Below are 13,878 nucleotides of genomic sequence, written 5' to 3' on the forward strand. Positions count from 1 at the left end.
CCATTTGAAAGCATTCAAGGACAGATTGCTTTTAAAAATACGGTTCAGTGCGTTAACAAAAACCGTTGTACTCTTGTTGCACCCTAGAACGGAGTATAAAAAATTGGCCCATTTCTAGAACGGGGTGTTAGTTTTAGGGCGAATTCTAGAACGGGGTATAAAAAATTGGCCTATTTCTAGAACGGGGTATCAATTTTAGGGGAAATTTTTTCTAGAACGGGTTGCCAATTTGGAGTCCCGGGCCGCACATACCCACCCAAAAAATACCCAAGTGCCCCCCCGGGACTCGCAGTTATAACGCGGCTCTCGTCGGTGACCCAAAGGGTTATACCACCCCCCGTCCCTAATTTATTTCTCTAAATGTAACGTGGACACGTAATAGATTCTGCTTGAAAAGTGGGAAATTTTGTCTTTCAATGACTCAGAACTTATGTTAACTTAAACGCAGGTGAACGACGACGAGCAGGCGAAGGGTCCCGACGCGGTGGATAGGTGTTGATTAACCGTGGAGCCGTACAACAGAAGACTGACAAAAAGACATAACACGTGCATGAACCCTGCTTAGACAAGGAAAGGTGCACTCAAGGTCGAAGCCCGGAAATGACAAAGCAAACATAAACCGACCTTGCAACCTTACTCCCCGAACACATAGAGTTTATGGTGTCGCGACACCAGAGATGGCCTGATGTTGTTCATCATACTTTTGTGTTCTCATTGTAAAGCTATCATAGGATTAGCTAAGAGGTTTTCAGCCCAATAGTTGTTGTTTTCATAGAAAGAGTGGCTTTTTGTAGTCTTAGAACTATATTTACATACGAACTTCTGCTGGGAGTACTGTTTAAAGAGTGGGGCCTGGTTTTGCAGCGGGGCTTCGTTTCCCTTGTTCGTGTAGTCAAGCGATATGAAGCGTGGGGTTTGACATTGTACGTACACAACGTACTTAATTAACATCGGGCATCAGGGGAATCCGGGGAAGCTCAGCAGTGACAGCCTTTATGGGGAGGCCTTCACCGAACCCAAACGAATTCGTTTTTAAGTCTTCAGGTATATGAAAGGATATGGGTTTCACTAGTTGAAATATATTAAAGGGTAGACTTTTCAGGCAATGTTTACCGCAAGGAAAAAAATGACAGAACACTGACAGAAAATAACAGAAAAGAAAAGAAACGTCTTATATCTAGTGTGGATTCGAGGGTCAATTTTTCTCGATCTCCTTTCGTGCGAAAGCGGGGGCCGGGCAAGGGGGATGTTTATCGTTTTCTGGGATACCGGGTCCCATATTTTCCAGTCGGACCCAAATAATAACTCGGACTCGACTGCTTTATTCGGACACGAACTTAAATCTGGTCCGATCTATCTCAGGTGGGATCTCAAAGAAATCGGGCTCGATTTAAAGTAATCGGGTCCGAATTGTTTTGATCAGGCCCGATTGAGAATATAGGGCGTAGGCTTGTTGAAAGAATATTGTACGTATTCAGGAGCACTTAGGAAGACCTTAGATAACAATGACCTCAACCAGGTCGTGCGTCCAGCCGTTTTGGTGAAGACCAAAGATTTGGCTGGGGGCTCAGTCTCGCATGCTAAAAAACAACCTGGTCTCGCTCATTCTTATTGAAGGATTTTCGAGCCCATAACGCGGCCGAACCGGTTACGGGACCGACATAGGACCAACGTTATCAAATCAATTTTATTTGCTACTGACGTCATTGCAATTCCGTTGCAATTAATCTTTCTCTCATCGGTTATCGGGTTATCAATGTACAGCGAGTGTAATTTATCATGCAAGAAGCACGTATTAAACCGAACCAAAAGGTTTCCACCACACGTTCCCCACTGACCGTAATAGCTTGTCACATAAATAAAGTAATTTTTTTTCCTAGGTCACAAGGTTCAAACGAACTTAACCCATGCACGTTTTTCTACAAAATTGTTAAGTCGAAAATAATTAGGGCCTCTCTAGTCTTTCAATTCTGGTGCAGGTAAAAAACGATCATAATCCTGTTAACGGGGTATCAGAGTGACGTCCTCATCTACAAAAGAGTGATTTACCTAGAACAGAATACAAATAGGGTAGTGAAGTAGTCTTGAAATTTATTGATACTTGCACTTTCATGCTTTTTTGCAAAGCAATCACAAGGCAACTGCTAAAAGCAACAACAACAATCAAAATATACAGAGAGAACAGAACAGTAAATACTCGGCGTGACGCATGGCGTAAGCATAACATTTTTATTAAATAAACTTCTGGCTTCCGGAACTCTTACTCGCTTTGCCATTAAGAATTTTAGTATGAATATTATTAATGATCAATTATGCCTCACACATACGAACAGACCCGCCCTGACGAATATCAGTTTGTATTTTAAGTGGTTCGTTATATCTTTTCTTTCTTTCTGCAACGTACATACGGAACATGTTTAACCTCGAAAATCTCTACAAGTAGATTTTCCCAAGGCCACAACAGACAGTCGAACTGTACCCTCCTTCGCTATGGTAAAAAAAACAACAACAACAACAGCTCGTTATTAAGGACAGTTTGCTTTGTCCCTGGGGAAAGAAAACCCTTACATTTTCTCTAAATTCACCCCGAGATGGTCCTAAGATCTTTATTTGGCGTTAAAGATACAAAAATAGCGGTTTATAAATATTTAACTCTTTGAAACAAAAGGAATTAATTTTTAACATTTTTGTTAACCGTAACTGAAAAAAATTAACCGAAAGCCGTAAAAGAGCCAAAATTTTAGCCGAAAGCCGTAAAAGCCACCTCCCCATTGAGACCCTCTTGTCTGCTTCGTGTCCAGTCCACGAGGACTGGGCTTGTCACGCATACAACTACGCATACGTATTTCAAATAGATAACTGGGCTAAATTGCTTTCTTAGCGTCTTATCGCGTCACATTTGCAAAGAAATTAGTTTTATTTGCCCAAGAAATTTTACTGCCATATCTTGAGGAGTCGATCCTAAAGAAAAACTATTTTTAGCAAAGACCTCGAGGTCGGGTGTCACAAACCAGTCACCCTCGCGGATACGACCATTTTACAAACCAGATAACATTGCAACAAAACAAGTATAAACACGGAATCAACGGCCAATATAGTTTCAGACGTTTACGAAATAACCTTAAAATGAAAAAGAACTAAGGTGAGATCCATCAAGCCATCAAGTGAAGTTGACTTTCACGAGCAAAGCACAAGGCAAGTGTTCGTTAATTATCAGGTCTTCAAAATTTCTGGAAATTCAAACGGCGGTCATATTCGAAAACGTAAAAAAAACACAAATTTTATTCCTTTTTACGTTTTACTATCATTTATAGTTTGTATTAATACAGATAGCAACGTTCAGACGGGTGCCACACTTTTTTAAACTCCCCTCAAAGTTGAGCTATTTTCGTGTTTTGATGAAAGGCTGATGACACGTGCCAGGAAAAAGATTCGTGCCGTTAAAATGAATAAATAATTCGGAACTGTGATATGGCTAGGACATCTGGAGTGGTGTATCCGTATACATGTATTAAAAAGAAAATCGTTTCTTGAACGAGTTGTTTATTTTTCTGTAGCGCCGGCAATGTAGGCGATTTTTGCAGTTTCAAAGGCTATATTGCGTCGGTGCCAACCGGCCGAAAATTCAAAAATTCGTAAAAAATAAAATTTCGCATTTTCGGTCAAACAAAATGCATGTTTGTGACTAATTATGTAAAGACTTTAATATCCCAGAATATAAGGAAAATTAGTTTTTTGATCCGAAATCACTGGTCGGTTCTTACGGAGACGCGCTCTTAAGGCGCACCCCTACAAAATGAGACCCACTTCAAGGAAAAAAAACACAAAATAAAAATTTAAAGGCAACACATGCCCTGAGTGATCAGAAGGCCTATTCGTAAATTAATTGTCAGTCACACGCGAAGAAAAGAGCGTGAGTGAAGAAACGCCGAAAAAGTCTTCATTAAGTCGCTTTCATGATACACTAAGGTAAAGTTCAGCTAACAGACCATTTTTTTTTCTCGTGTAGCTGGGCGTTTATACCTGTAGACTCTTGAATGTTAACCAATTGATAACGGCGGGAACACAACACTAACAAGGGAAAAATTGATTCAGTATGGAAGGATAAGACTCTCAAATACCATACTTTTTCGGGCGTTACATACCCATCTAGCCAAAATATGGGAGTACCCCACTCCTGCCCCCTCCGAACCCTCCAAGGAGTCAAGTTGAAGTTTAGTAAATTGAATCTAGTTTAAGGTGGCTCCGTAATTAATAGGCATGGTCATCATTGTCCTTCGTCCCCCCTGGGTGAGGTGCGAATTCCTCGCAGAACTGCCGCTCTTGCTCATTTTGTAGTCATAAACAAAGGTGCTGGACAGTTCTATCTGAGCTCTGATACGAGGTAGCGTCCAATCTTAATACTTTTTTCCTGAGTTGGAAGCAACGAACAGCAGTAAAAGTCGTTGAAAATGCATTGCAATACATCAAAATGTATGCAGCAGGAGTTTGAGCCAAAACTGCCAAGGGATATTTTAAAACTGTCGAAGAACAAGTAATTCTACTTCAGAGCAAGGTTTGGAGCAATTTATAGTGCTTCTAAAACTAAAAAGTACCTTTTAAAGAATAGCACGATAGGCAATCGGCTTTTGTTTTAAGAATTAGCAAACGCTGAATTTACTTGTCCCGAAAATTCAAACTGGTGTCTCCTTCTACCTGATAGTAATTTATTTTTGAAATTCCAAAACATTTTCACAGCTGAATTTTGAGCGACTTTTAGTTACGGACTTCTGCTCCAACGATTTTTCTGAAATTCCTCTGGCATATTTATTATATCAATTGAAGCCGATACTAGAAATTTCAGTAAAAAACATCAGAAAAATTTTTTACTAGACGCGATTTTCTTTCAACAGTGGGGTCCTTTTAAGCGCTAATTTCTCAAGAAATATTTACCATCAATAAAATCGGAATATTTTGTATTATTGCCGGATGATATCTGTTGTTCTTTGCAAAGTTTCGCAGCCATCGCGTTAAAATCGAAAAAGTTATGACGGAAAATTTGTCACAGCAAAATGCTCTGGTATTAATTACGGAGCCACCTTAATACCTACTGCAGCTATAATCACTTCTGCACAAAACAGGTATCAAACTTGTTATGATCCCGGAATCGGTTCAATGAGGCCCTGTTGGGGAGGGGGAGCGTAGGGGGAGGGGGTTCTTATCCCTTATTCTTGTAAATCTAAGAGGAGATATCCCTTATCTCTAAACGTTGTAAGAACGTTACTACTAAAAGTAAGAGAACACACAGGGGGAGGTGCTGGGGGAAAAACTTGCCCCTTTCCCCGCACTTTTTGTGGGAAAGAAAAAAAAATGTTTGCCACAAATTTTTGTAGTTACATTCATGTTAAAATTAAAGAGGGTATAACTGTATCTGAAAAGATGCAATAGTCATTGTGATTGTTATGGCATTGCAAAGGCTCGATTAATCCGTTTCCAGAGGCGACTTTTTACGCGCGTAAACAAGCGGCGATTTCACAAAGACTCTTCTCGAGTGCTAACAAAAACACAATAACCATGCAGCCGTTGTCTCGTGGGTTTTGTGAATATAGTAAAATGGTTTTTCTTGGCGGCAAAGATATTCCCACCTTATTATCCAGCTTGCGATCCTATAACCAATAAAAGTAAAGGGGAGAAAAATAAGTGTAGATCATAATTAATGTCGAACCATGATGAACTTTCATTACTCCCTAAAACAATTCAATTATCTCCAAAATTATTTTCTCAATTATCCCTTACTGGTTCCCTTATCCCTAAGGAAAAGGTCTGAAAGGTTAGTTACATCACATGTCAATGCAAATAAGAAATGCATTATCATTGGCGTATATCATACATCATCTCTGTATATCTGTCTTTAAAGACTATGTCCATCTTCATAAATATAACTAACTGTAAGGAATAGCAATGCAATAAACAAAGGGAGGAAAATAAGAAAAAAAAGGAAAGTTGAAAAAAATGTGTGATTCCATTTCACTCATGGTTCTTATTAAATTTGTTTTGTTTTAGTTTATGATAATTCATTTAAAGTCAAGAATAAAAATAAAAATAAATAAATAAATTCAAACTAAGGAAAATACACTACAGAGTAACTACACCACAGTGTTTACTCAAAAGTTAATACTTACGTTTTGTTGGTTTGTTAGAGTCCAGTGGTGGCTGGGGCTTCACTCGCAAGGCGTTTATATTTTCAATTAGCAATAAGGAAGAGCTGGATCCCTTTGTGAGTGAGATGAGGAGGCTATACAGGGCAATTTACAGGTCGTCAGGGCGTGGTCCATGCTTTGGTATTGACATCATCATTGTTAATAATGCCAGCAGTAACAGCCGCTCACGCGCAGTCCTTGGCTGGTCCTACCCTGCTCCTGCTGCAGTGCAGGACAAGTACACAATCCTGGCCGGGACTAACCACTTCTCACCTGATGAGGTGGAGGTATTTTATCTTGACCCTACTCAAAAAATATAAAAAGAACCATTTCATTATTTACGGCCAAAAAACATGCAGCTATATTAACATACTTACTACCTTCAAAAAAATGTACGTCCCAATGTATATTTCTCGACAACGTAGAAAATCTTTCTTTCTTTATTTTCTTGATCTTAATTTGTTAAACACGAGACAGGAATACAGTTCTTGCTTATTTAAGTTTTTTTTGACGTTATTTTATTTTTAGTCAAGGAAAGTAAAACTGATAATGATTTTTGTGATTTGCGTAAATTACTATTTTACTGGAGTAATTAAGCTTTAATTTCATTATAAGTTTAATTGTTTAACCATTTTTAGATTTTAATAAACTAAGGCACATTTTTTTCCAGCCCGAGCCAGCTGTCTGGAAACAGCGAATTTCGACTGAAATTAACGCATTTAAGAACCCTAATGATAACGTGAACCTGCACTGTTATAACAAAAGAACTTACGTCAGCTTAGGTCAATTTAATAAAACTTTTACAACTGCTGTGAAGTATTTTAATAGTTATTTTTAAGATTTGTATTTGTTCTAAGTTTCGTTTTTCTATTACTAGGTGAGTCAAGGTTAGTTTGGATTTGGTGCGCATAGGCATTTTCCTTTTTTTATTTTGTGATTTTCAGACTTCTACTTGAAGGTTTGCATAGCTCGCGGATTTACTTAATGCCATTTTAATTAGGATATTGTTCTCTTGCCATTGTCGGATGTTAGTTTTTCATTGGTGGTCGTGTTTTTCATGTCAGAGCTGACCTTGATTCATTCATTAGTCTCTTTGAAGTTCCTGTTTGGGTTTGTTAACCAGCGTTTTAATTATTCATCGGTTTGTAGCTTCTTGTAAATCGCAGCCATGTAGGTTCCAGGGACCGCGGAGCAAGGTGAAAAGTGGCAGGGCTGACAATTGAAAATAATTTTTTCATATTGAAAATCGAAAAAAGGAATAAAATCATAGTATTTGATTTGTTTCTGTCGCGTGACTTTGCATACTTTATCCAGTGTATTTGTTGCTCTTTATAGGTCGGCCAACATACACGGTCAGTTCAGATTCAATGCAAGAAAAGACGCGATTACAATTTCAGTATAGAAAATACTACACTGAAGTGATCTGAAAAATCTCTAACTATGGCCGCTCACTGTTCAAGTAATATAATTCTTCTTGCTATCGAATATTTCATTGATTCGAAAGGAGAAACTGACAAAAGATAAAACTTTTATCAACTCAAAACAACTACTCACCTTCGTTTGGCTTGAAAAAGCTAGTAATTTTCTTCAGTTCGTCTGATAAAACTGATAAAAAACTCTGCCGGAGCCAAAAGAAGCGAAGGGGTGGCCAAGGCATGGCGTTTGATCATGCAAGGGGCAAGTCGGCCCCAGAGCAAAATAACCGCGAAAAGTACAGGAGCCCCACAAAATGCCTGACGTTTGAAATTAAAGAAAATACAGAGAATATAGCGGAATATAGACGGAAAAAACTTGTTTCAAGTCTTTTTTTTATTTTAATTATTTTTCTTTTTAGCGCAAAAAGTGGGGGCGGGGGCGCAAAAAAGTGGTGGGGCCGCGGCCCTACCAGCCCCTCCCCCTCCGCGGTCCCTGGGTTCAGTAATACCAAAACATTACCCACATGGCCGCGAGTTTACCTTGTTTTTATTCCTACGGTCAGTTAACCCAAACATGTCCAGCTTTGGCTATAAAAACCGCTACTACGCTTGAACTACTCACTCACCGCCGAGTAAGGATTGAGTAGAGAAGAGGAGTAAGAAGATTAAGATTAAGATTGTTAACAAAAGTCAAAAAACAGTGAAGACCAATGTAAATCAGATTCTTGGTACCTCATGGCTAAGCGAGCGAGTTGCTCGAACACACCCCCGACTCGAAAATCCCGATGAAAATCTTTTTGCATTACAACTTAAAAACGCTCCCGTCAAATGCAAAATCTGGTTTTATTCTTTTCACTTTAGCATTCATAGACGATTGTAGTGAAAGTCAGTCCCGGTGCATGTCTGCCGTGTTTAAGACATTGATATATACATTGGCATTCTTTATTTAGACATGCAGTTAAAAATTAAACGCCAGTTTTAAAAAAAGACTTTTAGTTTTAATTAAATAATCAGTCAAAGGCCTCCACAGATCGGCCTTAGTATATTCAAGGCCGAGTTTAATAAAGTTTACTTACTTATGAGAAAGTGTCTAAGTGTTTTCTTTTCTTCTCCTTCTTCTTTGTTATCATTAAAAAACGTAAATGCTACAAGCAAGCTTGTTTTTGATTATATATGATCAATCCTCTTTGATAAGCTTGTTTAACGTTCGACTCATGATCACAACGGCAGTCAAACAATTTGTATTATTTTAAACAAAACTGTCTTAAAAGGCCTCGTCAGGGCTATCAATTTAAAAAGCAAAACCCTTTCAATTAGTGCGCATCATTTGAATTCCAAATATAATGGTCCCGAGGTTTGTTGTTAAAAACTTCATATTTGGCCTTTTAAACTGTCTCCTGTTGTCTTTTTTGCAACGGATGACAAGGATGGATATGGACTGGCCATGGACGCTAAATAGATTTCTATCTTTATACTATTTTATCTTTTAAAAGTTTTTGATGGCGTGGACCACAATATTCTCCTGCGCAAGATCTCATACCTGGGTGCTGGTTCGCAAGTTACATGTACCCATCTAACCGATCTCAATATCCATGTATTGATCACGCATTCTTACAATGTGGTGATGATATATTAGAGTACAGACACATGATGGATGACGTGGAGACTTGCTTTTCTATTTTTTGTTCAACTTGGGCGCGATTTTGAAATTGTTTGCGAGTTTGTTTTAAGCAAGTGAAAGCCTTTTAAAAATGGCTTACTAGGAGCTGTTTATAGATAAGAAAAAAAAAAAAAAGAAGAAGAAACCGAGACAAGTTCTTGAACGACTTGAAAATCTAGGACAAATCCTCGAGCAGTAAAGCGGTACGAGGCAAATATGTCGTTGTTTCTTTTCTGCTCATTATGTAAACTATATAGATTCCATGTAACCGTGGGTCTGTTCACTAATATCATAGAAGACGTCAAAATTTGGTTAAAACATCAGTGACACACTCGCATGCGGCTCAGTGCAGCTCAGTGCCGCATTTTTGTTTTTGCCACATTTTGAAGTCATCTGGAATTACTGAACAGGCGCACCGCTATTCGTTAAATAGTCATTACCCAGGTCAACTGAGCCGTGTAAGCCTGTTCCAGGCGTTCAGTTTCTGTGGACAGCACAAAAAGATGTGAAAAGAAATTAAAAACGGCGTGGGTTGAGCCGAGCAAAGGAAGGTTCCCTCCTCTCTCCACCTTTCCCTCCTTATTTTTTTCCCAGCTGCTCTGACTTTGTGCCGCATTCCAAATTTTAAACGCCTGGAACAGGCTAGAACTGAATCGGTCGCTTCATCGATTTATAAACACCTATCCGAGGACTCTCAATCTTCAACACTGGTGCAACGCAGTATTGCTCCGTTACATAAATCGCGCCGAAATCACCGTTTTTATGTTTGAACTAGTAGTACGGTTTTTGTGCCGGCGTCAAATCTATCCGCTACTTTGTGAACATAGCCTTAAGTTCCCTGTTAGCAACGCCAACAAATGCTTCAATCAATCATGCTATTTTATATAGCATGTTGTCAAACTTTCTTGATTGGGTAACTCCTAAAATGCCTGACAAAACATTCATTTGTCGCCATAGTATATGGGTAATACTCTCGAGAAAAAGTTTCCTTACGGGTGGGGGAGGTGGAGGCTCAATAGATGTACCACAGGACCTTTAGAAAAACACTGACGAGCTGTTTTGCATTTTTCTTTATTCTCAGAAATGCAGTTTCTTGACGTGACCGTTTTCCAAGTGATCTTCTCTTCATTCACCATACCGCGGCATTTTAGTCATTAAGTTGAAATTTTTTGTTGTCAGATTCTTGATGTCACCAGTCCCTCAATCGTTATGTTCATGGAACTTTCGGTCAAGCATTTTGACACACAACTGTAAGCCTGGCTCAAGCAGTGAGCTTGATTATTAGCTGGGTTTAATTAACACACAGTTATGGTACTGCAGTGTAAGTTGCACGTCGGACAACAATCGAAGGAGCAGAACACTAAATGAGGTCTCTTCTCGATTTTAAGTTGTCCAGTTTTTCTTACCGAATATGGGGTTGTTTTCAAACCACACAAGCTTTAAAAGACAGTAATCAAATTAACATTAGACAAAAAATTAAGGATGTGCATCCTTCGGCCCAAATAAAATGACATCATTCATGAATAACTGAGAAAATGTCAGACTAAAACTCTAAATAGAAAAAGGGAAGAACGAGATTTTACCACAAGCAAAGTGAAGCAAATGTAAAGGATGAAAGAGCCATGATTCTTGATAATTTTGGTTAGACTGCGAGCAGTCTCTAATTTTTCTTGTGAGACACAGTACATCGAGAACACGCGTTGGAGGGGGTCGAGGGAGCAGCGAGAAACAAGGGCGGAAGCCCATGTTAAGCAAAGAAAAAATAATTAATTCGCATAATTTTACTTTTTCTCTCTCCGCGCGTGGCTCCGAGGAATGAAGGACGACCGCTCGCGGTGTAGAATTTTTTGTAACCCTAAACTGACTTTTTTCAGATAAAGATTTCTCTACCGTTTCAATATGGCCAAACTTACTCGCGAGTAAGTCGAGATTATTTACTCTTTTGTCTTGCCTTACGTACGTTTTGACCTAAGAAATAACTCAACTGCTACTCATATGGCGTTTCCTCAATAAACAACTTCGCACATCAACATATACGAAATACAAACGGCGGTAACTTACCTCCAGTTTGGTGCTGTTAACAGCTGGACAATATTTTCTGCAGTTGCACGATAGAACAGGTGTTGAAATGGTTGTCTGCATAAACACACAGTTAAAAAATATAACCCTTAGGCCCAGGGAGAGGAGTTCTTTAGGAATTTTTGGGTGGGGATGTGCCGCTGGGACCCTTGAACCCTTAGCCTACCCTATACTGGACTAAACTCTTCAAATCCCCCGCCCCTTATCCTAGATATGATGCCGATTTGATTTTTTTTACATTTTTTAGTGGCAATTCCCGGTTTCCCTATTCTAGGCTAAAATCTTCAACCAATTGATCAGTTTCCTGGAAAATGATACCCTCTTCTAGACCCAAACGCTCTGTTATATACTCTATCCCAGAGAAAACTGCTTGAAAACCTTTACCCTTCACAGCGGCACGTACCTATAGCCCATATATGGCAATTCTCCCCCCCCTCCCCCCCTCACCTCTTTACTATTCACACATCTTTAAAACCTTCCAATAGAGAAACTACAGGTTCAGTCAAAACCTTTGCAAAATTTGGAAATGCCAAAAGATAAATGTTTATGGATTCAGACCCGTAATCGAAGTGAAGAAAGCTACCCGCAATATAAAATGGCATTAACACAACCAACTCGCAACCATTAGACACCTTTTTCGGGCCTGGTAAATAGGGCCGTTCTGATCATTTTGGGTGTTCTTTTTCGCTGTTTAGCGCTATTTGCTTGAAAAAGAATAAGACTTTTAAGGCAATTTGCAGTGGGATAAAATTTTAAAAAAAAACTGACAATCTCAGTGCAAACGATTCCAAAGTTGTATTGTGGGTGGCGACTTGTGAAAGCTAATATGCGGCAACCATTGCACGGAACAGTATCTTACATTGAAGCCTGACACAGTATTACGGTACGTATTTTTGTTTCTTAATTGAAGTGGGAAGCAGCTTGCACCATGTTGTATTGTCGACGTTTGTTTATCATAACAAATAGCCGCGCAGAAAACTGCAAAGACGTGACGAATCGATCCATGGCTACAAAAGGGCAGCGAAGGGAAATTAGCGACCACTATAAGTTAACTCAACTTGGTGGAATTCTGATCCACTCAAAGTCTTCTAACATAATCATGCGAGTCGAGGGATTTAAATAATGTATATGGCCGCAAACTAGCTGCCTCCATGACGGCGAGGAGGAGAACATTCAAAAAACAATTTGTGGCTATGTGTAGCTATGTGTAGCTATGGGTGGCTGTGTGGATGTGTGGGGCTCAGTGTGTAGCTATGGGTGGCTATGTGTTGTTACCGTATTTATTCGATTAACCGCCCTGGGCGCTTATTAAATTTTTGGACCTTGAGGGTGGGCGCTTATTCGAGGTGGGCGCTTACTCGAGGCTGGGCGCTTATTAAATTTTCACCATTTTCAGCAAGTGAAGTATGTTTACTTTGCAACAAAACAATAAATACTAATAACAAAACGCGAAGAAGTAACAACGCAAGATTTCTGTAAAATACTTTGAAGAAAACTCCGTCCTCGAGGAAGTCTCTTATTAGAATTTATTCACTCAAGTGGGTGGGGTTGGGGTGAGCGCTTATTTGTGTTTGATTGGGAGGAGGAGGGGGTGGGCGCTTATTCGAGGCTGGACGCTTATTAACTTTTTCTGCCTTCAGTATGGGCGCTTATTCGAGGTGGGCGCTAATGCGAGGTTGGGCGCTTACTCGAATAAATACGGCATATGTGGCTAACTGTCGATAACATTGGCCATGTGTAACCACATGTGAACCGGTCAGCGGTACCTCTCATTACGGCTCTGTCGCTAGGAGCCTGCTAGGAGCCATTCCATTCCATGGCTAGTGCGATCTCCAGCAGATCATTATTAAAAGCTCGCAAAATAAGATATATGGCAAGCCGTAATGAGTATTCTAAGAAGAGATTCGGCGAAATATCAACAGCTGCCTGTAACACATCCTTGGAAAACATAAAATACAGGAACAGGTATTGTAATTATTTAATTGATTTGAAGACAAATTCACCTCACTCAAATGTCTGCTGAAATGTGTGCAAAATCAATAATTGCCGTGAAATAAGCTTCAATTCTTTTACCGATCGCGTTGTAGGGGTTTAGAATTATGATTGTTTCGAAACAAAAAATAAGCTTCGGATTTGCCTGTATTAAGCTTGCAATGTTCCCTAAATTGTCAGGGTATGAGGATGTTTGGAGACACACTTGGGACGGTTTGTGTATTTTTAGATTTCGATACAGTCTCCTCAATATTTAGCCAAATGTAAAAATCCTAATGCAAACAGATTTTCCTTAATGGAATTAATATGCATGTGATCAAATTTTAAATACATTTACATCATATTTTATTTTACATAACCATCCATTTATTTAATTTTTTGTATTGTTTTTGTATTTCATTGTACGTATTCAGTGATAAGCATTATTTTTGAAGGTGTAGACAAAACGTGGACCCCCCCCCCCCCATCCTTTTGGATGCGAGCCAAGTCACGAGCAGTCATCACATTAACAGCACACAAAGTTTCGCAGATACTGGCGATATAGAAGTTAATT

At 39.3% G+C, this 13,878-nt stretch overlaps 2 protein-coding genes across 2 annotated transcripts in view; one reads left to right on the forward strand and one right to left on the reverse strand.

Annotated features, from left to right (window-relative positions):
* LOC140946547 (uncharacterized) overlaps positions 1-7,220 on the forward strand; it is a 23,210-nt gene extending 15,990 nt beyond the window's left edge. The window contains exon 3 of the mRNA XM_073395676.1: positions 6,180-7,220. Coding sequence (XP_073251777.1) covers positions 6,180-6,499 — 320 coding nt within the window. The 3' untranslated portion in view covers positions 6,500-7,220. The remainder of the gene's footprint in view (positions 1-6,179) is intronic.
* Positions 1-13,878, reverse strand: part of LOC140946543 (uncharacterized) — a 156,129-nt gene that overhangs the window by 113,371 nt on the left and 28,880 nt on the right. The gene's annotated exons all lie outside the window — the stretch shown is intronic.

The sequence above is a fragment of the Porites lutea genome, chromosome 8 (genome assembly GCF_958299795.1).
Source record: "Porites lutea chromosome 8, jaPorLute2.1, whole genome shotgun sequence".
In the NCBI taxonomy this organism is placed as follows: Eukaryota; Metazoa; Cnidaria; class Anthozoa; order Scleractinia; family Poritidae; genus Porites; species Porites lutea.